The sequence below is a fragment of the Anolis carolinensis genome, chromosome 5 (assembly GCF_035594765.1).
Source record: "Anolis carolinensis isolate JA03-04 chromosome 5, rAnoCar3.1.pri, whole genome shotgun sequence".
In the NCBI taxonomy this organism is placed as follows: Eukaryota; Metazoa; Chordata; class Lepidosauria; order Squamata; family Dactyloidae; genus Anolis; species Anolis carolinensis.
Genome location: NC_085845.1, coordinates 202,439,709 through 202,466,248, shown reverse-complemented (window position 1 = coordinate 202,466,248; position 26,540 = coordinate 202,439,709). Strand labels below are relative to the sequence as shown.

At 42.5% G+C, this 26,540-nt stretch overlaps 1 protein-coding gene across 2 annotated transcripts in view; it reads left to right on the top strand.

Annotated features, from left to right (window-relative positions):
* irf5 (interferon regulatory factor 5) overlaps window positions 1-20,639 on the top strand; it is a 57,312-nt gene extending 36,673 nt beyond the window's left edge. For both annotated transcript variants that reach the window (XM_062983385.1, XM_062983384.1), the window contains exons 3-9: window positions 2,387-2,582; window positions 6,094-6,140; window positions 6,390-6,423; window positions 8,283-8,573; window positions 13,643-14,032; window positions 15,133-15,251; window positions 19,939-20,639. In XM_062983385.1, the coding sequence (XP_062839455.1) occupies window positions 2,387-2,582; window positions 6,094-6,140; window positions 6,390-6,423; window positions 8,283-8,573; window positions 13,643-14,032; window positions 15,133-15,251; window positions 19,939-20,166 (1,305 nt within the window). In that variant the 3' untranslated portion in view covers window positions 20,167-20,639. The remainder of the gene's footprint in view (window positions 1-2,386; window positions 2,583-6,093; window positions 6,141-6,389; window positions 6,424-8,282; window positions 8,574-13,642; window positions 14,033-15,132; window positions 15,252-19,938) is intronic.
* The last annotated feature ends 5,901 nt before the right edge of the window (window positions 20,640-26,540 follow it).

The following is a 26,540-nucleotide window of genomic DNA, read 5'->3' as shown; positions in this document are numbered from 1 at the left end:
ATGTTTTTCTGAGGTTGGTCTGGATGGCCTTTGGGGGTTTCTTCTAACTCATTACGATTCTCATAATAGGCTAGATGGCCATTTGTCAGGAGGGCTTGGATTGTGTCTTCCTGAGGTTGGTCTGGATGGCCTTTAGGTGTCCCTTCCAACTCATTATAATTCCCATAACAAAGACTGGATGGCCATCTGTTGGGAGGGCTTGGATTGTGTCTTCCTGAGGTTAATCTGGATGGCCTTTAGGGGGCCCCTTCCAACTCATTATTATCAAAAGGAAGGCTGGATGGCCATCTGTCGGGAAGGCTTGGATTATGTATTTCTGGGATTGGTCTGGAAGGCCTTTGGGGATCCCTTCCAACTCATTACGATCTCATAACAGAGGCTAGATGGCCATTTGTTAGGAGGGCTTGGATTGTGCCTGAGGTTAATCTGGATGGCCTTTAGGGATTCCCTTCCAACTCATTATTATTATTTAAACAGAGTCTGGATGGTCCTCTGTTGAGAGGGCTTTGATTATGTTTTTCTGAGGTTGGTCTGGATGGCCTTTAGGGTCCCTTCCACTCATTACAAGGCTGGGTGGCCATCTGTTGGGAAGGCTTGGATTATGTATTTTTGGGATTGGTCTGGATGGCCTTTGGGGATCCCTTCCAACTCATCATGATTCTCATAAATGGAGGTTAGATGGCCATCTGTCGGGAGGGCTTGGATTGTGTCTTCCTGAGGTTGGTCTGGATGGCCTTTGGGGATCCCTTCCAACTCATTATAAATCTCATACCAGAGACTGGATGGCCATCTGTCAGGAGGGTATGGATTATGTATTTCTGGGATTGGCCTGGATGTCCTTTAGGGGTCTTTTCCAACTCATTACGATTTTCGAAGCAGAGGCTGGATGGCCATCTGTCAGGAGGGCTTGGATGGTGTCTTCCTGAGGTTCATCTTAATGGCCTTTAGGGGTCCCTTCCAACACATTATAATTCTCATAATCAAAGCTGGATGGCCATCTGTGTGGAGGGCTTGGATGGTGTCTTTCTACATGGCAGAATTGGGGTCAGTTTGGATGGCCTTTAGGGGTCCCTTCCAACTCTAGGGTTCTCTATGAGAAAAGCACAATGTGGGCTGTTTTTCTCTCTTTGTGTGTGTTTTCTGGATCTAGACTGCCTGGTCTCCTTCTCTGGAGGTTTTTAAGCAGAGGCTGGATGTCCATCTGTTGGGAAGGTTTGGATGGAAGAAGTGGGTTGGACTGGATGCCCTTTGGGGCTCCCTTCCAACTTTACTGCAATGCAGACTGCCTGGGAATGTGGCATGCTCTCCTTTTGTGGAGGTTTCCAAGCAGAGGCTGGATGGCCATCTCTTGGGAAGGGTTGAATTGTGCCTTCCATGGCTTCATGCTATGGGATCCTGAGAGTTGAAGTTCAGCAAAGGCCTTGAGCTTCTGCTGCCAAAGAGTGCCAGGGCCTCACCAAACTACAACTCCCAACATCCCATATCACCACTTTAACTGCTATGATTCAACGACGTGGACTCCTGGGAGTTGTAGTTTCTGTCAGAGCGCGCGGTTTGGATAAACACACATGCAGCGGAAGATCAACGAAGAATCACTGGCACCAATAAAGAGGCTCAAGCCTGTTTGGCTTTCTATAAAAGATTTACTAACAAACGGAAAACTCTCAAGACGATATATACAGACAGAGTGCATAGAGGTAGAGGGCAGAGAGAAGAACAGATAACACAGGGAGCTATTTATAACCACCTCTGCTGTCTGATGCAATACACAGTTAACTCTTTACACACTTGCATAGTGGACAGCAGACAGTGCATGATGCAATCTCCAGCTCACATTGCACCACTATAACTCAATTACATTTAAACAACTCTATATACAATCATTCCCACTTCAACAGTTTCACCAGGGTTTGAGCTTCCGCTGCCAAAGAGTGCCGGGGCCTTGCTAAACTACAACTCCCAACATCCCGTAGCACCACTTTAACTACTATGATTCAATGACATGGACTCCTGGGAGTTGTAGTTTCACCATGGTTTGAGCTTCTGCTGCCAAAGAGTGCCGGGGCCTCGCTCAACTTTAACTCCCAACATCCCATACCATGGAGATAAGGATCCCATAGCACGGAGCCATGGCCATTCAAGTGCAACCGAAATATCTCAGTGAACTACAACTCCCAGGACTCCGTAGCGTTGAGCCATATCCATTCAAGTTGCCTGCCCAAAATGCAGATTTTGCATAGTTTTGTTTTGTGTTGTTCAAATTTGGATGCAACCGAAATGTATCTCAGCGAACTACAGCTCCCAGGACTCCGTAGCATTGAGCTATGGAGATCTAAGTGCAGTGAGCACCCTAAATGCAAATTTTGCATGGTTTTGTATTGCGCAGGCGTGGGCCAAGGAGACAGGGAAGTTCAACGAGGGTCTGGACGAGCCGGACCCGGCCAAGTGGAAGGCCAACCTGCGCTGCGCCCTGAACAAGAGCCGCGAGTTCGGCCTCATCTACGACGGCACCAAGGACACCCCGCTGCAGCCCTACAAGGTCTACGAGGTCTGCGAGGCCCCCGCCCAGCCTTCCAATGGAGGTAAGGAAGGACCTCTTATCATACGCAAAGCCTGGGTTTGAAATGGGCTGGCCATCTGTCGGGAGGGATTAGGTTGTGTTCTCCTGCCTTGCAGGGAAAGGAGTGGGCTGGACAACCTCTTGGGGTCCCTTCCAGCTCATTGTGATTATAATATGGGTTTGAGGCAGGCTGCGGGTAATGCACAAATATCTATAACACAGAACAATAATGTATGTGTATGTACACTTTTGTGTAACTCACAAGGAATGTAACACAAATCTGGTTTCTACAACTTTACCTGAGAGTAAGTTACTTCAAACTATATTACATATAAAGAAATTACTTTCAGAATATCAAAAGTAAAGTTAACAGAGAGATATAGAAGAATAATAACCTGTTTCCCCGAAAACAAGACAGTGTCTTATATTAATTTTTGCTCCCAAAGAGGAACTAGGTCTTATTTTCAGGGGATGTCTTATTTTTCAAATTTATGGTTGAATTTTTAAAAAATGAAAATTTATTATCTACTGTACAGTAGTTGTCATCACAAACCAGCATAACCAAACTGTGAACCCTTTCAAGAATTTCTATATTATATTTTATTGCTATACTGTTTTTAAATTACTGTTTAAAATTTCTGTTTGTATGTAAATTTATGTTGTTGTTGTTGGGCTTGTCCCTGTGTAAGCTGCCCTGAGTCCCTTCTGGGAGATGGAATACAAGAATAAAGTTATTATCATATTATTATTTCTTGATACTACCTTAATTTCCATGTACAACGATCTATGGTATGTACATTTATCGATCCTGCATGTTTCCAAACAAAAACTTTACTAGGTCTTACTTTTGGGGGAGGCCTTATATTTAGCAATTCAGAAAAACCTCTACTAGGTCTTATTTTCTGGGGATGTCTTATTTTTGGGTATAGCGTGCATTTATGATAAGTCTATATTTCATTAAGGCTAGTAATAAATAATAATGCCAGTGCTAATGCTTTCTGCTTTTGCTTTTTGGTGTGTTTCTTTGCCAAGTACTTTTGCATTTTTATATCACCATTTGTTCAAATTTATTATTTTTTCTTTTTTATATAAATATGGACACTTTAGCTTTGTTTTTGTTTTTGTTTTCTATCTCTCTCTCTCTTTTTGATCCTTTTTTAATCTCAATTTTCATACTTTCTATACAATCAAATGTTCTCACTCTTTCGATGTTAATGTACTCTATCTTATAAGGTAAAACTTCAATAATTATATATATATATATATATATATATATATATATATATATATAGTAAAGTTACAATTTCCATGTCATAATCCAACAAAGGGTATAATGTTCAAGGAGTAAATAACAGACATAAAGCGACAACCAAGTCCATATTATTCCCGGAGCTGTGTGAAATCTTGGGCCAATGTCAATTGTAGAAAAGAAATTCAGTCTCCAAGATAACAGCTTCTATATTCAATGAAATTCTTCGTTTGATATGCACAACTGGTACACAACAAGGTCTCCCAGGTTGTTCCCCTTGTTGCGTTGTCACTTCTTCGGGTGTTATGCCTGTCTTTATCTTATTATGCTTTATAACGCTAGATAAAGGAGTGAAACAACATACAAACAATAGATATATAAAACTCCCCAAATTAACATCGCTAAGGAAAAGTTTAACAAATGGATTTAAAAAAAAAACACGCTTCTCTACTTACATTCTTATTAGTAGCTTTGGCTCTGTTTTGAGTGGAGTATTTGCTCTATAACGAGCAAAGGAAAGAGTTCCAGGATGCCTCTGAAGTAAGGCTACATCCTACAGAAAACAGGTGTAATCTATTCTGTCATTTAGCCCCTGAGGAAATAGTGTTTGTAGTTTGAAAATCCAACAAGACTCTCTTTGTAGAAGACATCTTTTTACATCTGCATTTGGTCTGGGCAATACTTTTTCCAAGGCGCAAAATTTAAAGTTATGGTACGCATGGGCTTTTTCATTAAAATGTTTATACAATGAGGAGTCAGTGGACCCATTCCTTATGCGAGAACGATGTTCATTTATCCTGGTTTTAAGGGGTCTGGTGGTCATTCCAATGTATAACAGTTCACAGGGGCATTGTATTAAGTAAACCACATTATCAGTAGAACATGTTGTCAAATGCTGTAATGTAATATTGATGTTAAGTGTTGGATGGGAGTATATTTTGCCCTTCAGTGATTGCTGACAACAATTGTAGTGGCCACAGCTAGTGTGACCCTTAGTGACCAGTTTGTGGGATTTAGTAGGAGAGTTGTATTCTGAATGGATCATAAAATCTCTTAAATTTTTGGATCTTTTATGGGCGATTATTGGTTTGCTTTGGCATCCAGGAATGTCTTGTAATAAATGCCAGTGTTTTGAGATAATCTTAGTGGTTTTGGATGAATATTTGAGGCAGGCTGGCCATCTGTCGGGAAGGATTACATGGTGGGCTCCCGCCTCGCAGGGAAAGGGATGGGCTGGACAACCTCTTGGGGTTCCTTCCAGCTCATTGTTATGATAACAAATGGCAATCAATAATTGTGTTGCATAGTGTAATATAATTATATAATGCAATTATAATAATATGATGCAATATAATAATAATAATAATAATAATAATAATAATAATAATAATAATGTAACTTGCTATAGCAGAGACAAATGGCAATCAACAATTGTCTTGTCTTGTATAATATAATTATATAACATAATTATAATATTATACAATAATTATACAATCTATCCATCCATCTATCCATCCATCTATCCATCCATCTATCCATCCATCCATCCATCCATCCATCCATCTATCCATCCATCCATCCATCCATCTATCCATCCATCTATCCATCCATCCATCCATCCATCCATCTATCCATCCATCTATCCATCCATCCATCCATCCATCCATCCATCCATCCATCCATCTATCCATCCATCTATCCATCCATCTATCCATCCATCCATCCATCCATCCATCCATCCATCCATCCATCCATCCATCCATCCATCCATCCATCTATCCATCCATCCATCTATCCATCCATCTATCCATCCATCTATCCATCCATCCATCTATCCATCCATCCATCTGTCCGTCCGTCCATCTATCCGTCCGTCCGTCCATCTATCCGTCCGTCCATCCATCTATCCATCCATCCATCCATCTATCCATCCGTCCATCTATCCGTCCGTCCATCCGTCCATCCATCCATCCGTCCATCCATCAGTCCATCCATCCGTCTGTCCGTCCGTCCATCCATCCATCCATCCATCTATGTCCGTCTGTCCATCTATCCATCCATCTATCCATCCATCCATCCATCCATCTATCCATCCATCCATCCATCCATCTATCCATCCATCCATCCATCTATCCATCAGTCTGTCCATCCGTCTGTCCATCCGTCCATCCATCCATCCATCCATCCATCTATGTCCGTCTGTCCATCCGTCTGTCCGTCCGTCCATCTATCCATCCATCTATCCATCTATCCATTTATCTCTTTCTTTCTTTTTGCTTTTCAGACTCCTTTATCGGAGATGACCCAGGCTGCTGTGAAGATGAGGAAGTGGTGAGAAACAGCCCCAGGGGTTTCATTCATTCCCTGAATGTAGTTCGACTGGGAGTTTTAGTCTAGTGAGGCCCCAGCAGTCTTTGGCAGAGGAGGCTCACGGCTTGGTGGAACTACAACTCCCATGAGTCCACGTCATTGGGCAGTGGCAATTAAAGTGGAGTCAAACTACATTCACCCTACAGCCTAGATGCACCCAATGTCTCGCCCAGGTAATACTGGATCTAACGCCGATGTCTTCCTTTGCAGTTGCCCGAAATGATGCCGAGGCTGAGAATTGCAGGTGCGTTTTGATAATGGTAATAATAATAATAATAATAATAATATACATTAATGACCCGCCTCTCTTTGCAGCTCAATGAAATAGGGATCTTGTTTCCCCCACTGGTGATAATGATAATTATAATATTAATAAGATAATAATGACGATGATGATGATAAATGTATTATCAGCCATTCCTTCCAGCTAGTTGAATTGGGAATCTTGTTTCTCCACTGGTGGCGATGATAATGATGATACTACTACTACTACTACTACTAATAGTAATAATAATAATAATAATAATAATAATAATAAATGTATTACCCGCCTCTCCTTGCAACTCAATGAACTGGGGATCTTGTTTCACTCCTGGTGATAGTAAAATAATAATAATAATAATAATAATAATAATAATAATAATAATAACAACAACAACAAAACAACTATTATTATTATTATTATTATTATTTTACCCACCTTTCTTTGCAACTCAATTAATTGGGAATCTTGTTACCCCAGTGGTGATGATGATGATGATGATAATTATTATTATTCACCCCCCTTCAAGAATCAGACCATTGGTCTCATTCTTATTATTATTATTATTATTATTATTATTATTATTATTAGGCTGCAAGAATCAGGCCCTCGGTCTAATAATAATAACAACAATAATAATATTACCTGCCTTTCTTTGCAACTCAATTGATTGGGAATCTTGTTACCCCAGTGGTGATGATGATGATGATGACAATAATAATAATAATAATAATAATTATTATTATTATTATTCACCTCACTGCAAGAATCAGGCCCTCAGACTTATTATTGTTGTTGTTCTTGTTGTTGTTATCATTATTATCATTATTATTATTATTAGGTTGCAATAATCAGGCCCTTGGTCTCATAATAATAATTCATTAATCGCATTATTTGCCGATACATCACACAGTCCTAGACACTTGGGAAGTGTCCGGCGTGTGATCCAATTCAACAGCCGGCAGAGTGCCTGCTGTGGACTCATCATGCTGTGTTTCAATAATAATAATAATAATAATAATAATAATAATAATAATAATAATAATAATAATATCATCATCATCCAAAAATACATCACACAGTCCTAAACGCTTGGGAAGTGTCCGACTTGTGATTTTGTGATACGAAATCCAGCATATCTATCTTGTTTGCTGTGTTGTACAATGTCGTTGTGTAAATAATAATAATAATGATAATAATACAATACAATAATACCTCTCATTGCAGCTCAATGTATTGGGGGTCTTGTTTGTTAATGTGGGATTTGTGTATTGATAGTGTTTAAATGCAATTTGTGCCATGCTTATATTGCAACTGATTGCATCATCCAGAATGTACCATAGTGTGGAAAGAGTTAATTGCCAAGAAGCTATGATGACCCTGATGCGTGGCTGGAACTAGGGAGTATCCAGACACAAGTGTTTGTGCATAACGATTGCATCAGTTCAGTTGAGTTCTATCGGCCTAGAGTTTGAGTCAAGTTCTGTTGGAGAACAGAGCAGACCTGTGTTCGTCTGTCGTCTGCAAGTCTGTTTGTGTTGATTACTGCTGCATACAGTAAAACTTTGTAAATAGTTTTACCAACGTCTCTGAGTGTCTCTTCGTTCTGCGCTCCACTGCTGCCATCCAACTACTGCTGTGCTGCAAATACTCCGACATTGTTTCCCCGCTGGTGATGATGATGATAATAATCTCACGCTGAACACAGCTTGGCAATCTGTCTCCACGTGCTCGTCCTCCTTAGAGTTGCCCTAAATTGCAAAACTAAGTGTCTTGAATCCGTCTGCAACTGCAACTCCCATCTGCTGCTACGTATGTGTTTTTCCTCCTTCCCGTCCCAGATCCGTCCCAGGCCGTGGAGCCGCTGCCTCCGTACCCGTGGCTGAAGCAGGAGGCCCTCTTCCCCCCGAGCTGCGGGAACGGCTCCTTCGCCCACCTGCCGCCCCCCGAGGCCCCGGCCGTGGCCCCTCCGCTGCCGGACCCCTTCGCCGTGGCCGAGACCGGCGGGCCCAACTTCGCCGAACCCGCCGGAGTGATGCCGTTGCCGCCGCCACCCGTTGCACCCGGAGCCATTGAGCCGTTGCCCATGCTGCCCATGGAGCACCTGCTCATCAGCCCACACATGCTGCCCTGTAAGCATGAAGCATACGTAGAATAACAGAGTTGGAAGAGACCACATCGGCCATCTAGTCCAACCCTCTGCCATGGTTTCTGATATGTTGAATTTGCAGAGGGCCCCTGTAAGGAAGGAGTTTATTTAATTAATTATATTATATATTATAATATTATATCCGCTGCCACCAGTGTATTAATGTTTTATTTAAACCAGGGGTCCTCAAACTTTTTAAGTGGAGGGCCGATTCATGCTCCCTCAGATTGTTGAGGGGCCGAATTATCATTTGAAAAAAAATATGAACAAATTCCTATGCTCACTGCACACGTCTTATTTGTAGTGCAAAAAACCCCAAAAAAACAAACAAAAAAACCCCAGCAACAATTACTTATTTATTTATTTACTACATTTATACCCCACATAGCATATTGTGCTATGCTAATAATATATTGTACATACAATATATTATATTACAGTATTAGCATAGCACAATATTAGCATTATATGTTACTATATTGTACTATACCATTATACCATATTATTAGTAATATTACATTTAATATATAATATATAATTAATATTATTATATTGTACAATATTATTATATTGTATTATTATTATTATTAGCCGTCCTAAGTCTCCTATTGGGTGAGAAGGGCGGGGGGTAGAAATACTGTAATAAATAAATAAATATTATATTGTATTACATTATAATATCATTATTAATATTATATGTATACACAATATATTATATTATTACCATATCATTCATTTACAATATTTCATTTACAATATTGATAAATGAAAGAACAATACAATATTTAAAAAATAAAAATAATTTTAACCAACATACTGTAAACTTATCAAGATTTCAGTGGGAAATGTGGGCCTGCTTCTGGCCATTGAGATAATCAAGTAGGATTGTTGTCATTGTGTGCCTTTGTTATTTTCAGACTTTGGGCGAGCCTAAGTCTAAAACTGAGAGCGGGGGCCAGGTCAATGGCCTTAGAGGGCCGCATCCGGCCCCCGGGCCTTAGTTTGGGGACCCCTGATTTAAACGCTGCCACCAATTGTGGAGACTTTATAATGCTGCCACCAGATGTAAAGATGTTTATAATGTGGCCACCAGATGTAAAGCGGATTGTCAATGCTTGCAATCACTATGGGAAGATGTAGACCAGGGGTCCCCAAACTAAGGCCCGGGGGCCGGATGCGGCCCTCCAAGGCCATTGACCTGGCCCCCGCTCTCAGTTTTAGACTTAGGCTCGCCCAAAGTCTGAAAATAACAAAGGCACACAATGACAACAATCCTACTTGATTATCTCAATGGCCAGAAGCAGGCCCACACTTCCCACTGAAATCTTGATAAGTTTACAGTATGTTGGTTAAAATTATTTTTATTTTTTAAATATTGTATTGTTCTTTCATTTATCAATATTGTAAATGAAATATTGTAAATGAATGATATGGTAATAATATAATATATTGTGTATACATATAATATTAATAATGATATTATAATGTAATACAATATAATATTTATTTATTTATTACAGTATTTCTACCCCCCGCCCTTCTCACCGAATAGGAGACTTAGGACGGCTAATAATAATAATAATACAATATAATAATATTGTACAATATAATAATATTAATTATATATTATATATTAAATGTAATATTACTAATAATATTATGGTATAATGGTATAGTACAATATAGTAACATATAATGCTAATATTGTGCTATGCTAATACTGTAATATAATATATTGTATGTACAATATATTATTAGCATAGCACAATATGCTATGTGGGGTATAAATGTAGTAAATAAATAAATAAGTAATTGTTGCTGGGTTTTTTTGTTTGTTTTTTTGGGTTTTTTTGCACTACAAATAAGACGTGTGCAGTGAGCATAGGAATTTGTTCATATTTTTTTTCAAATGATAATTCGGCCCCTCAACAATCTGAGGGAGCATGAATCGGCCCTCCACTTAAAAAGTTTGAGGACCCCTGATGTAGACACTAGCTACTCAGAGAGGAGACCTTTTAAAATTTGTTTTTCTTCTTTCTTCTTGTTTGCTTTTGATGGTAATATATGTGACAGAAGCTGAGATGTTTGAAAGAACAATAACACGTTTATTCAGGCACAAAGCTTAATGGTTACAGTAACTTTCTCTTTAGAGGCACTTTAGTTAACAGTTGCAAAGCTAGAATGAGGTGTTTCAGATTCCTTAAAATGTCACTTCTTTCTCTGCTGCTTTTAAACTGCAGTCACCCCGTGAATTACAATCACAGATTATCTGTTCCTTAACAGGAGACAGACTACCTTAAAATAAGTCACCAAACTTATTTTAAACTGACTCAAAATAAGCAATTGAGCCTCCCTGATTCCTTCAACTGAGGATCAGTCTTCCCTATACCTCATCAGGGCACAGACTGCTTCTTTTCAAACCTGCACTTCTCCACCAAAACGGCAGTTGGCTCCACCCACTTTTCCATGGCAACCAACTCTTGAGTGCAGAGATGCAATAACTGAAATATTGACCCTTTTAAAACACAATTAAACATGACATCTGTAAACCAAAAAAAATTCATACTTCACTACAGCCCCAAATTGGGAGGGAGAGCTAATGCCCCAGAGGACAGAATATAGGTGGTGCAATACTGGCTAAGCAGTACAGTATCATTTCTGCAGCAGTGTAGGGCGTAAACATCCTGTGATAATGCGGCATGTGTCAATAAGAGCCACATCCACTGTTTTAACGTGGTGAGATGTATTCCACACTGGGCATGCGTATTCAGCCGCAGAGTAGCCAAGCGCAAGGGCAGATGTCTTCGCTGTGTCCGGTTGTGATCCCCAGGTTGTGCCCGTCAGACTGCCTTGAAGTCTGGTGGAGACTTCTATCCCTGGAGGTTTGTAAGCAGAGGCTGGGTGGCCATCTGTCGGGAGGGATTAGGTTATGTATTCATGAAAGGGCAAAGGGGGTTGAATCCAGTGTGGTCTCCTTCCCTGGTTTTTTTAAGCACAGGCTGGATGTCCATGTCTTGGAAGGTCTTGGATGGAAGAAGTGTGTGGACTAGGTGGCCTTGGAATATGGCATGGTCTCCTTCTCTGGAGGTCTTTGAGGAGACGTTGAATGTCCATCTGTTGGGATGGCTTGGATGAAAGAAGTGTGTGGACTAGGTGGCCTTGGGATATGGCGTAGTCTCCTTCTCTGGAGGTCTTTGAGCAGTGGTTGGATGTCCATGTCTTGGAAGGGCTTGGATGGAAGAAGTGGGTGGACTGGGTGGCCTTGGGATATGGCGTAGTCTCCTTCTCTGGAGGTCTTTGAGCAGTGGTTGGATGTCCATGTCTTGGAAGGGCTTGGATGGAAGAAGTGTGTGGACTAGGTGGCCTTGGGATATGGCGTAGTCTCCTTCTCTGGAGGTCTTTGAGCAGTGGTTGGATGTCCATGTCTTGGAAGGGCTTGGATGGAAGAAGTGTGTGGACTAGGTGGCCTTGGGATATGGCGTAGTCTCCTTCTCTGGAGGTCTTTGAGCAGTGGTTGGATGTCCATGTCTTGGAAGGGCTTGGATGGAAGAAGTGGGTGGACTAGGTGGCCTTGGGATATGGCGTAGTCTCCTTCTCTGGAGGTCTTTGAGCAGTGGTTGGATGTCCATGTCTTGGAAGGGCTTGGATGGAAGAAGTGTGTGGACTAGGTGGCCTTGGGATATGGCGTAGTCTCCTTCTCTGGAGGTCTTTGAGCAGTGGTTGGATGTCCATGTTTTGGAAGGGCTTGGATGGAAGAAGTGGGTGGACTGGGTGGCCTTGGGATATGGCGTAGTCTCCTTCTCTGGAGGTCTTTGAGCAGAGGCTGGATGTCCATGTCTTGGAAGGGCTTGGATGGAAGAAGTGTGTAGATTGGATGGCCTTGGAATATGGTCTCCTTCTTTGGAGGTCTTTGAGGAGACGTTGAATGTCCATCTATTGGGAAGACTTGGAAGGAAGAAGGTCTTTGAGCTGTGGTTAGATGTCCATCTGTTGGGATGGCTTGGATGGAAGAAGTGTGTGGACTGGGTGGCCTTGGAATATGGCATGGTCTTCTTCTCTGGAGGTCTTTGAGCAGTGGTTGGATGTCCATGTTTTGGAAGGGCTTGGATGGAAGAAGTGTGTGGACTAGGTGGCCTTGGGATATGGCGTAGTCTCCTTCTCTGGAGGTCTTTGAGCAGTGGTTGGATGTCCATGTTTTGGAAGGGCTTGGATGGAAGAAGTGGGTGGACTGGGTGGCCTTGGGATATGGCGTAGTCTCCTTCTCTGGAGGTCTTTGAGCAGAGGCTGGATGTCCATGTCTTGGAAGGGCTTGGATGGAAGAAGTGTGTAGATTGGATGGCCTTGGAATATGGTCTCCTTCTTTGGAGGTCTTTGAGGAGACGTTGAATGTCCATCTATTGGGAAGACTTGGAAGGAAGAAGGTCTTTGAGCTGTGGTTAGATGTCCATCTGTTGGGATGGCTTGGATGGAAGAAGTGTGTGGACTGGGTGGCCTTGGAATATGGCATGGTCTTCTTCTCTGGAGGTCTTTGAGCAGTGGTTGGATGTCCATGTTTTGGAAGGGCTTGGATGGAAGAAGTGTGTGGACTAGGTGGCCTTGGGATATGGCGTAGTCTCCTTCTCTGGAGGTCTTTGAGCAGTGGTTGGATGTCCATGTTTTGGAAGGGCTTGGATGGAAGAAGTGGGTGGACTGGGTGGCCTTGGAATATGGAATGGTCTTCTTCTCTGGAGGTCTTTGAGCAGTGGTTGGATGTCCATCTCTTGAGATGGCTTGGATGGAAGAAGTGTGTGGACTGGGTGGCCTTGGTGTGGTCTCCTTCTCTGGAGGTCTTTGAGCAGAGGCTTGATGTCCATGTCTTGGAAGGGCTTGGATGGAAGAAGTGGGTGGACTAGGTAGCCTTGGAATATGCCGTGGTCTCCTTCTCTGGAGATCTTTGAGGAGGGGCTGGATGCCCATCTCTTGGAAGGACTTGGATGGAAGACGTAGGTGGACCAGATGGCCGTTGGGGTCCCTCATTGATCTCCCTCCCTGTCTCTCTCCCTCTCTCCCCAGTGACGGACCTGGAGATCCGCTTTGCCTACCGGGGCCGGTCGGTGGGCTCCCTGACCATCAGCAACCCGCACGGCTGCCGGCTCTTCTACAGCCACCTGGAGCCCACGCAGGAGCAGGTGGAGCTCTTTGGTCCGGTGACGCTGGAGCAGGTGCGCCTGCCGAGCGCGGAGGCCGTGCCGCACGAGAAGCAGCGCTTCTACACCCACCAGCTGCTGGACGTGCTGGACCGCGGGCTCCTCCTGGAGCTTCAGGGCCAGGACATCTACGCCGTGCGCCTCTGCCAGTGCAAGGTCTTCTGGACCGGGCCCTGCGCCGGAGCCCTGGACGGGCCCAACCCCATCGAGAGGGAGAAGAAGGTCAAGCTCTTCAGCCTCGAGAGCTTCCTCAACGGTCAGCAGATGACTACACGACCTTTGGTGGTCCCAACTCAAGGAGTCTTGGATTCTATGGTTGTACCTACACTGTAAGATTAAAGCAGTTTGGCATCACTTGAACTGCCACGGCTCATTGCGATGGGATCCTGGCAGCTATAGTTTGCAATGTCTTGATGACAACTCCCCAGGAAGTTCAACTGGTATCAAACTGCATTAATTTGTCAGTGAAGATGCAACCTATCATTGATCCAGCCATCAGTAGCAGTACTGTTGTTAGTGTTAGGATTTTGCTCCGTTTAGGACAAATACAAACACACAGCTTAACAATTCACAACCGATAGAGTTCAGGAGCTGCTTAGGCATGATCCATTTTTTTTAAATATATATATATATATATGTATGTATGTATGTATGTAATGAAATTTTGGCCTAGGACAAAACAACAAAACTACACATCCCAGAAACACTAAACTTGGCAGCACAATCCCTCATCCATGCCTCTATGTTCATACAACAAAAAGCTCCAGCTACTCCAGAAAATGTCCAGGCTTTGAGACTGCAAGGCTTTTCAGTGCTATTCCACCTGGCCAACAAAGGATTCCCATAAGCCACAGCAACACGTGGCCAGGCAAAGCTAGTGTATATATATATATATATATATACACACACACACACACACACACACACACACACACACACACACATACATACACACACTAGCTGTGTCCGGCCACGCATTGCTGTGGCTTATGGGAATAATTTGTTGACCAGGTGGAATAGCAGCGAATAACCTTGCAGCCTCAATGCCTGGCCGTTTTCTTATGCAAATCCTTGTTTGGTGAGCTGGAATACAATGGAATAGGCCCTGAGCTCCATTGTGGCTGAGTGGGTTGCTAGGAGACGAAGTGGGCAGGGCCTACCCTTCTAACTGGCAGCTAGGGGAAAAAACAGCTTTTCCTGGTCTTCTAATTTGGACTTTATTTTTCTAGGTTTTTTGTTTGAAAGACATATTTTGGATGACTATGTCTTTTGCGGCCAAATCTGGTGTGATTTGGTTCAATGGTTCATTTTGTTCATTGCTGATTATTTTCTCTCTATGTGTCTATATATCTATAGGCCTCATTATGTTCCAGAAAGGGCAAAGCACCACTCCCCCGCCCTACGAGATTTTCTTCTGTTTTGGAGAGGAATGGCCGGACCGGAAGCCCAAAGAGAAGAAGCTCATCACAGTCCAAGTAAGTGGCCCACAATGCTATTTGGGTCCGGTAGGCTAAACCGCTATCTTCACAAATCCTGTCGATTGAAAGGTTGGCAGTTCAAGCCTGGGTCGGGGTGAGCACCCGCTGTCAGCCCCTGTTCCCTGCCCACATAGCAGATTGAAAACAGAAATGTGCGTAGATGAATAGGTACTGCATTTAGCTGGGAGGTAACAAAAGGTGTCCACAAGGACATGCCAGTGATCCAATTGGGAGGACATCTAAGGATGACAAAGCTCCTCGGCATGGAAGATGGAGTGACAACAGTCCTCCGCACCCTGGTGACTGGAGTCAAGTACAGCTTCCAGATGCCGGAAATGGAAAAGATGGGAGAAGCCTTTACCTCTGTTTATGTATTGTCTGTCCTTGTTAATTGTATAAAGGCATTGAATGTTTGCTGTATGTGTTCTGTTATCCGCCCTGACTCCCCTCGGAGAGATAGAGCGGAATAATATTCCATGTATCTATCTATCTACTCACCCATCCATCCAGATAAGTATAACTATTCATGGCATCTCTCGCTCGCTTGCTTCATTCTCTCTATCCATCCATTCATTCAGGTAACTATTTCTCTCTCATTACCTTTGATCCATCCATCCATCCATCCATCCATCCATCCATCCATCCACATAACTATATATCCATCCATCCAGGTAACTTCATTCTTTCATTCTTTCTCTCTCTCTTCCATCCATTCATCCACATAACTATATATCCATCCATCCATCCATCCAGGTAACTTCATTCTTTCTTTCTCTCTCTCTCTTCCATCCATCCATCCATCCATCCATCCATCCATCCATCCATCCATTCATGACATCTATCTATCCAGATAACTATAACTATTCATAATATCTCGCTTGTTTGCTTTATTCCAATAACTATTCATGGCTCTTTCCTTCCTTCCTTCCTTCCTTCCTTCCTTCCTTCCTTCCTTCTCCTTTCCCTTCTACCCTTCCATCCAAATAACTATTCAATCTATCTTTCCATTCATCCAGATCACTTACTTTCTCTATCTTCCATCCATCCAAACAACTATTCATGTCATATCCAGATAACTAAAATTTATTTATTTATTTTCAGTATTGATATTCTGCCCTTTACCACCTCAAAATGGGACTCAGGGCGGATCACAGAATATATACGGCAAACATTCAATGCCGATTATTATGACAATGACAAGACAGACAACAGATAGAGGTATTATATAGGCTTTCCCATCTTTCGGCATCTTTGGAGGCTGTGCTCAATTCCGGCCACTGGGGGTGCTGTCGCTCCATCTCCCTGCAGAAGAGCTTTCTTTGTTTGTAAACTTCCTCCTTTTTCCTTAACGAAACCGGGTCTAAATACCTCCCCACTTTAATGCGGTTCCTATTTATCCACTCACATTGATTTTTGAACCATTGGGTAGGCAGAAGCTGGGCTAAAAGTCAGAAGCTCACCCCGACCAGGGCTTCAAACTCTCAACCTTCTGGTTGGCAAGATTATTGCAGCTTGGTGATTAACCATAACTATTCATGACATCTCTCTCACTCCCTTGTTTCATTCCAATAATTATTTGTGGCATCTTTTTTCCTTTTCTTTCCTTCTTTCCTTCCTTCCTTTTTTCCATCCATCCATCCAAATTGCTATCCTATCTATCCATCCATCTAGGTAACCCTTCCTTCCATCCATCCATCCATCCATCCATCCATCCATCCATCCATCCATCCATCCAAGTATCTCTCTCTTCCATTCTTTCCTTTCCTTTCCTTCCCTTCCTTCCATCCATCCCTCCAAATAACTATTCTATCTATCCATCCATCTAAGTAACTCTCTCTCTTCCTTCCTTCCTTCTTTCCTTTTTTCCTTCCTTCCTTCCTTCCTTCCTTCCTTCCTTCCTTCCATCCATCCATCCATCCATCCATCCATCCATCCATCCAAATAACTATTCTATCTATCCATCCGTCTAAGTAACTCTCTCTTCCTTCTTTCCTTTCCTTCCTTCCTTCCTTCCATCCATCCATCCCTCCCTCCAAATAACTATTCTATCTATCCATCCATCTAAGTAACTCTCTCTCTCTTCCTTCCTTCCTTCTTTCCTTTTTTCCTTCCTTCCTTCCATCCATCCATCCATCCATCCATCCATCCAAATAACTATTCTATCTATCCATCCGTCTAAGTAACTCTCTCTTCCTTCTTTCCTTTCCTTCCTTCCTTCCATCCATCCATCCATCCCTCCCTCCAAATAACTATTTTATCTATCCATCCGTCTAACTCTCTCTTCCTTCTTTCCTTCCTTCCATCCTTCCTTCCATCCATCCATCCATCCATCCAAGTAATTCTCTCTTCCTTCTTTCCTTTTTTCCATCCATCCATCCATCCAAATAACTATTCTGTCTATCCATCCGTCTAATTAACTCTCTCCCTTCCTTCCTTCCTTCTTTCCTTTTTTCCTTCCTTCCATCCATCCATCCATCCATCCAAATAACTATTCTATCTATCCATCCGTCTAAGTAACTCTCTCTTCCTTCTTTCTTTTTTTCCTTCCTTCCTTCCATCCATCCATCCCTCCCTCCAAATAACTATTCTATCTATCCATCCGTCTAAGTAACTCTCTCTTCCTTCTTTCCTTTCCTTCCTTCCTTCCATCCATCCATCCATCCCTCCCTCCAAATAACTATTCTATCTATCCATCCGTCTAAGTAACTCTCTCTTCCTTCTTTCCTTTTTTCCTTCCTTCCTTCCATCCATCCATCCATCCATCCATCCAAATAACTATTCTATCTATCCATCCGTCTAAGTAACTCTCTCTTCCTTCTTTCCTTTCCTTCCTTCCTTCCATCCATCCATCCATCCCTCCCTCCAAATAACTATTTTATCTATCCATCCGTCTAACTCTCTCTTCCTTCTTTCCTTCCTTCCATCCTTCCTTCCATCCATCCATCCATCCATCCATCCAAGTAATTCTCTCTTCCTTCTTTCCTTTTTTCCATCCATCCATCCATCCAAATAACTATTCTGTCTATCCATCCGTCTAATTAACTCTCTCCCTTCCTTCCTTCCTTCTTTCCTTTTTTCCTTCCTTCCATCCATCCATCCATCCATCCAAATAACTATTCTATCTATCCATCCGTCTAAGTAACTCTCTCTTCCTTCTTTCCTTTTTTCCTTCCTTCCATCCATCCATCCATCCATCCCTCCAAATAACTATTTTATCTATCCATCCGTCTAAGTAACTCTCTTCCTTCTTTCCTTCCTTCCTTCCTTCCTTCCTTCCTTCTATCCATCCATCCATCCATCCATCCAAATAACTATTCTATCCATCCATCCGTCTAAGTAACTATTTTATCTATCCATCCGTCTAAGTAACTCTCTTCCTTCTTTCCTTCCTTCCTTCCTTCCTTCCTTCCTTCTATCCATCCATCCATCCATCCATCCAAATAACTATTCTATCTATCCATCCAAGTAACTCTCTTCCTTCTTTCTTTCCTTTCCTTTTTTCCTTCCTTCCATCCATCCATCCAAATAACTATTCTATCTATCCATCCATAAAAGTAGCTCTCTTCCTTCCTTCCTTCTTTCCTTTCCTTTTTTCCTTCCTTCCATCCATCCATCCATCCAAATAACTATTATATCTATCCATCCATCTAAGTAACCCTCTCTTCCTTCCTTCTTTCCTTTCCTTTTTTCCTTCCTTCCATCCATATAACTATTCTATCTATCCATCTGTCTAAGTAACTCTCTCTTCCTTCTTTCCTTCCTTCCTTCCTTCCTTCCTTCCTTCCTTCCTTCCTTCCTTCCTTCCTTCCTTCCTTCCATCCATCCATCCATCCATCCATCCATCCATCCATCCATCCATCCATCCAAATAACTATTCTATCTATCCATCCGTCTAAGTAACTCTCTCTTCCTTCTTTCCTTCCTTCCATCCATCCCTCCAAATAACTATTTTATCTATCCATCCGTCTAAGTAACTCTCTTCCTTCTTTCCTTCCTTCCTTCTTTCCTTCCTTCCATCCATCCATCCATCCATCCATCCATCCATCCATCCATCCATCCATCCATCCAAATAACTATTCTATCTATCCATCCGTCTAAGTAACTATTTTATCTATCCATCCGTCTAAGTAACTCTCTTCCTTCCTTCTTTCCTTTCCTTTTTTCCTTCCATCCATCCATCCATCCAAATAACTATTATATCTATCCATCCATCTAAGTAACCCTCTCTTCCTTCCTTCTTTCCTTTTTTCCTTCCTTCCATCCATATAACTATTCTATCTATCCATCCGTCTAAGTAACTCTCTCTTCCTTCTTTCCTTCCTTCCATCCATCCATCCATCCAAATTATTATTATCCATCCATCTAGGTAACCGTTCCTTCCTTCCTCCCCCTTTCCTTCCTCCTTTCCTTTCCTTCTTTCCTTCCATCCATCCATCCAAATAACTATTCCATCTATCCATCCATCTAGGTAACTCTCTTCCTTCCTTTCATCCATCCATCCATCCAAACAACTATTGATGTCATCCAGATAAACTACTACTATTCATGGCCTCTCCCTCGTTTTCTCTATTCCTGACTCCTGTGTGGCTACTTCAAGTGTAGTGTATTTCCTAACGGAAGAAGACTGTGGTGGTGATGCCTGTCGTATTCTCCTTCCTTGACTCTTCTCCTTCCTCCTTCCCAGGTGGTCCCGGTGGCAGCCCGGCTCTTGCTGGAGATGTTCTCCGGGGAGCTCTCCTGGTCAGCCGACAGCGTCCGCCTCCAGATCTCGCACCCGGACCTCAAGGACCGGATGGTGGAGCAGTTCAAGGAGCTGCACCAGCTCTGGCAGACACAACAAGGCCAGGCATTGCAACCACAACCACCACCACCACCACCGCCGGAGCAGGAGACCTGGCCTATGCAACCGTGAAGGCGCCCAACGGGAAACCGAGTGAGGCATCATCACCTTTGAAACTTTGCAAAATCCACAAGGATTTCTGGACCAGTTTGGCTTCGTTCCATCGATCTGGGAGACACTGGGTCCGTCCCTTTGGGGTGGGGTGGGATACGGGGCAAAGCGACTGCGATCCACTGCCATAAGCAAGCACATGGATGTTGGATATATGCACGGCTGGCAAGGCATTGTGGCAACAGATTTGGACACTGGGAAAACTGGCCCAATACAGATCCTGATGGATGCATTGCTGGTTTCGAAGACCGAAGGCTATGTTTGGGTGGCGTGAGATGGAGGGGTCAGTTGTCCAAATGCCCTGGCCTTGGGCATCCCGGAGACAACGGCTTGACCCGGACATTGGACCTAATGGACTTTGAAGTTGCTTCTTGATGAACAGCCGTCATGATGTCCGGAAGAGCCATTGCTCAATGCAGGAGTGGGAAATATGGAACAACACAACACCCCAATATGTGTCCTTCTGGATAGAATAAGGTTTTGGCTTCACAAAAGCCAGTGGGAGGGGATGCTGGGAGTTGTAGTCCGGCAACATCTAGCCTTTACAAAAGGTAAGCCTACCTGCTGGAAGCAGCAGAAAAGCCACCAAGAGACTCACTGTTTGCTGGGAAAGGTCTCCATAGATGAAGACAAGAAGCATGGCTTGGACATCCAAAGGTTCTGTCCTTTTGTCCAAACTGACACTTTTTTTGGTAGGAAACATCACCAGAGTTTAAAAGGAAACAGTTTTGGATTTGGAAAGTCCAAAGGAGCATCACTTCAGAAGTCATAAAGGTGCCAAATCCAGTTCGGGTGCAATTGGACCATGGCGATGCTGCCGTTTCTAGGACTTCGATAGGACTTGGCCCACGTCTGCCATAGGTCAAGTTTTGCAATGTGTGGCCCACCTAAGCATGGCAAGCACTGGTGCTTGGCGAGGAGCATTTGCCCAGAATGTATGTGGGCAACCAGACCTAGCAAACATAGAGCCGTGCTGCAATAAATACATGTGGTTATGTGAGTCAAAAGTTCCTTTTCTTTTGTGGGATGTGGCACAAATGGGCAGCCACTGCTCTTCACCTGGGGACAGGTGGGAAGGAAAGGATGGGCCGAAAGGACGGTCAAGGGTATCTACAAGGTGAGATGGGTAAGTGGACCAAGAGGGCACAAGACTGTGCTTGCTGGGGATGTCAACATTTACGACTGAGCTAAAAGGGCCGGAGGGTTGTTGAAAGGCACCCCTCGTAATTCCACATGAACACAAACTACGAGGGTTGAATGAAAAGTAATGCCTCCACCTTCGTAACTCCTCAACAGATGGCAGTCCTGGTCTGCGGCAGGTCCTGGTTTGTTCAGTAGACTCTCCTCTACAGTTAGTTCCATTTGGAGGGAAGCCTTAGCATTGAACGGTTGTGTTGTTAAAGTGCCAAGTATGGAACCGTGCACAGACGGTCGGGCAATGCGACTTAAGCAACGTGCGGTCACTGAATTCTTGACCACAGAAGGTGTCACCCCAAAGGAGATTCCTCAGAGAATGCAAGCTGTTTATGGGGATTGTGGTGATGTGAGTCCTGTGCATCGTTGGGCGAGTGAGCTTAAAGATGTTGAAGTGGGAACATCTGACTTGTGTGACAAAGAGTTTGACATCCTGTGACAGTAACCACTGAGTTTCACAGGCAAAAGGTGTTAATGTGGGATTTGTGTATTGATAGTGTTTAAATGCAACTTGTGCCATGCTTGTATTGCAACTGATTGCATCATCCAGAATGTACCATAGTGTGGAAAGCGTTAATTGCCAAGAAGCTATGATGACCTTGATGCGTGGCTGGAACTAGGGAGTATCCAGACACAAGTGTTTGTGCATAACGACTGCATCAGTTCAGTTCAGTTCAGTTCAGTTCTGTCTGCCTAGAGTTCGAGTCAAGTTCTGTTGGAGAACAGAGCAGTCCTGTGTTCGTCTGTTGTCTGCAAGTCTGTTTGTGTTGATTATTGCTGCATACACTAAAACTTTGTAAATAGTTTTACCAACGACTCTGAGTGTCTCTTCGTTCTGCGTTCCACTGCTTCCATCCAACTACTGCTGCGCTGCAAATACTCCAGTGATGGCCAACCTATGACACGCGTGTCAGCACTGACACGCCTAGCCATTTTTGCTGGCATGCTGCTGCATGTAGATTGATTGGATGACTGTCTTTTGTGGCCAAATTTGGTGTGATTTGGTCCAGTGGTTTTGTTGTTTACTCCATGGGAATTATGATATATATATATATATATATATATATATATATATATATATTCTATTATTATTATATTATTACAATTATATTATTATTATATTATTCATTGTTCATGACTACATTGAAACTACAATAGAGAGAAATCAGCGTGGAAGCTGCAAGAGGTACCATAGATTGTTGTACATGGAAATAATGGTAGTAAATAGTTTTTGATTTATTGAATACAGTTATATATTACAATTATATATTTTTGTTATTTAAACTATGTATATTGTGAAATTATGGTTTTTTACTCAAAGTGAAACACCACCCAAGTCATGCTAGGTTTTTTGGTGAATTTTGACACACCAAGCGCATAAGGTTGCCCATCATTGAAATACTCTGACAAAAGGTGGACGAATTGATTCAGGACAATCGTTGTGTCACTCAGAGAGAAATTTCAAGCATCATCGGCATTTCACAAGAATGTGTGGGTCACATTATTGGTTGGCTTGGTTATTGGAAGATCTGTGCACGATGGGTACCCAAGGATGCTGACGCCTGAAATGAAAGCTCACAGACTTGAAATTTGCCAGGAACTCCTCTCGCGTTATGAGAATGAATGTGACGCCTTTCTCCTTTGGGGTGACACCTTCTGCTCTCAGGAATTCAGTGACTGCACGTTGCTTAAGTCACATTGACCGTCTGCGCAGGGTTCCAGACTTCGCACTTTAACAACACAACCATTCAATGCTAAGGCTTCCCCGTCTGCGCAGGGTTCCAGACTTCGCACTTTAACAACACAACCGTTCAATGCTAAGGCTTCCCCGTCTGCGCAGGGTTCCATACTTGGCACTTTAACAACACAACCGTTCAATGCTAAGGCTTCCCCGTCTGCGCAGGGTTCCATACTTCGCACTTTAACAACACAACCGTTCAATGCTAAGGCTTCCCCGTCTGCGCAGGGTTCCATACTTGGCACTTTAACAAGACAACCGTTCAATGCTAAGGCTTCCCCGTCTGCGCAGGGTTCCATACTTGGCACTTTAACAAGACAACCGTTCAATGCTAAGGCTTCCCCGTCTGCGCAGGGTTCCATACTTGGCACTTTAACAACACAACCGTTCAATGCTAAGGCTTCCCCGTCTGCGCAGGGTTCCATACTTGGCACTTTAACATCACAACCGTTCAATACTAAGGCTTCCTGCCCAATGGAACTAACTGTAGAGGAGAGTCTCCTGAACAAGCCAGGACCTGCCGCAGACCAGCACTGCCATCTGATGAGGAGTTACAAAGGTGGAGGCATTACTTTTCATTCAACCCTCATAGTATCAGGCAGCAATCCGGTAACACCATTTTTGTTCCTGGATTATAAATATCATTTCCTAACTGGTTCTATCATTAAAAAAAACATGGTAAAAGTTTATTAAGTTGCCAAATCTTTGTTTTTGTGGAAAGGACATCCTACAAAACAACTCGTAATCGAGTCTCAACCCATTCAACGTAGTTTGTGGCACAAAAGCAACGTTTCTGGAGTAGAACGATGACTTTCAAAGTAAGGGCCACACAATTAAACAGGAAATAACACTTTCAAACCAGGAACAGATCTTTTTTTCCAAATTTTGTTACATAATCAAACTACGAATGTGAAGGAATGACTGTATTTCCTGGATTCTAAGACGCAACACTGATTTCAGCACCACCAACAAAAAAAGGGCTTTAGCCTATTACTTCAGTTGTAACACACACACCCCAAAATGGAGCACATCTTAGAATCACAGGTGTGTGTGTATATAACTTATGTTGATACCGAAAATAGTGTGCATCTCACAAGCAATGACATCTTAGAATTGAATATATGCATACACACATATACAAAGCACCAGTGATTCTAAGATGCAACACATTTTTAGAAATGTTTATATGGGGAGAAAAGTGCTTCTTAGAAATGAAGAAATATGGTATATAGTGTATGTATATATATGTGTGTATGTATGTATATGTGTGTGTGTGTATATATATATATATATATATATATATATATATATATATATACACACACACACACACACACACACACACACGCACTGTATGCCATATTTCTGCATGCGCACACAAAGTACTCATGATTCTAAGACGCATTATATTATTATTTTATTACTATGACACAGCAAACAAGACAGACATGCTGGATTTCGTATCACAAAATCACAAGTCGAACACTTCCCAAGTGTCTAGGACTGTGTGATGTATTTTCGGATGATGCGTGCAGATCCCAGTCGGGTGGCCTTTTGCAGTTGGCAGATCGTGATTTTGTCAATGCCTATTGTTTCCAAATGCCGGCTGAGATCTTTTGGCACGGCACCCAATGTGCCCATCACCACCGGGACCACCTGCACTGGTTTCTGCCAGCGTCTTTGAAGTTCAATCTTGAGGTCCTGATAGCAGCTGAGTTTTTCCTTCAGTTTTGTCAAGGAATTTCCCATGCAATGTTTTGTTGTGCCAGCTGTTAGCTCTAGTTTGTAGTGCAGTTTTCTTGTACTGGTTTTTTTGTCTGCTGTGCTTTGAGGAGTTTCTGATTTTTGACTTCAATCAAAGCAGGTTCTTCACTTTGCTTTCCATATTCTGCCAGGGCATGTTCTTTTTCTTTGACTGCTTGTTTGACTTGCAAGAGTCCTCTGCCCCCTGATCTTCTAGGCAGATATTATATTATTATTATTATTATTAATGGCCTTTGTCCTGATGTCTTGCTCCTGGGCTGCAAGGATCAGGCCTTGTGTCTCCTTCTTCAGGGTCCCATTCGTGAGCCAGAGCCAGGTCTTCTCCTTATCAGCTTTTCCTTCAATTTTCTCAAGGAACTTTCCATGCAATGTTTTGTTGTGCCAGCTGTCAGCTCTAGTTTGTAGTGCGGCTTTCTTGTACTGATTCTTTGTCTGCTGTGCTTTGAGGAGTTTCTGATTTTTGACTTCAATCAAAGCAGGTTCTTCACTTTACTTTCCATATTCTGCCAGGGCGTGTTCTTCTTCTTTGACTGCTTGTTTGACTTGTAAGAGTCCTCTGCCCCCTGATCTTCTAGGCAGATATAGCCGGTCAACATCACTGCGAGGGTGCAGAAAATGATGAATGGTCATGAGTTTTCCTGTTTTTATTATTGTTATATTATTAGGCAGTGTAAAAGGGGCCTCAAATTGCCACGGCTCTTCTAGGCAGATATAGCCGGTCAACCTCATTATGTTGTTGTTGTTGTTGTTATTATATTGGTTTCAATCCCACCTTTCGCCCCATAGGGACACAAGGCACCATGTTGATGATAGTGAAATACAGTAGAGTCTCACTTATCCAACCTTTGCTCATCCAACATTCCGTATTATCCAACGCAGTCTGCCTTTTAGTAGTGAATGTTTTTGTAGTCAATGTTTTCAATACATTGCAATGTTTTGGTGCTAAATTCATAAATACAGTAATTACTGCATAACGTTACCATGTATTGAACTGCTTTTTCTATCAATTTGTTGATATAAAATGATGTGTTGGTTCTTAATTTGTAAAATCATAACCTAATTTGATGTTTAATAGGCTTTTCCTTAATCCCTCCTTATTATCCAACATTTTTGCTTATCCAACATTCTGCTGGCCTGTTTATGTTGGATAAGTAAGACTCTAATGTATCTTCAATTGTAACACACACACACAAACACACACACACAAAATGGAACATATTTTAGAATCACAGATGTAGGTATGCATATATGTATGTATGTGTATGTATGTATATATATGTGTGTGTGTGTATAACTTTATGTTGATGCTCAAATTAGTGTGCACACAATGTCTTAGAATTAAATATATGTGTGCACACACACATATACATACACAAAGCATGGGGAAAGGGGGCATCTGAGTATTGAGGACATCACAAAGCACCTGTGATTCTAAACTGCAAGACATTTTAGAAATGTTTACATGGGGAGAAAAGTGCTTCTTAGAATTGAAGAAATATAGTATATAGTGTGTGCATGTATGTATATTTATGTGTATATGTATGTGTGTGTATGTATGTGTATACACACACACACACACACACACACATAATATACCGTATTATTATTATTATTATTATCATCATCTTGATTTTGATCC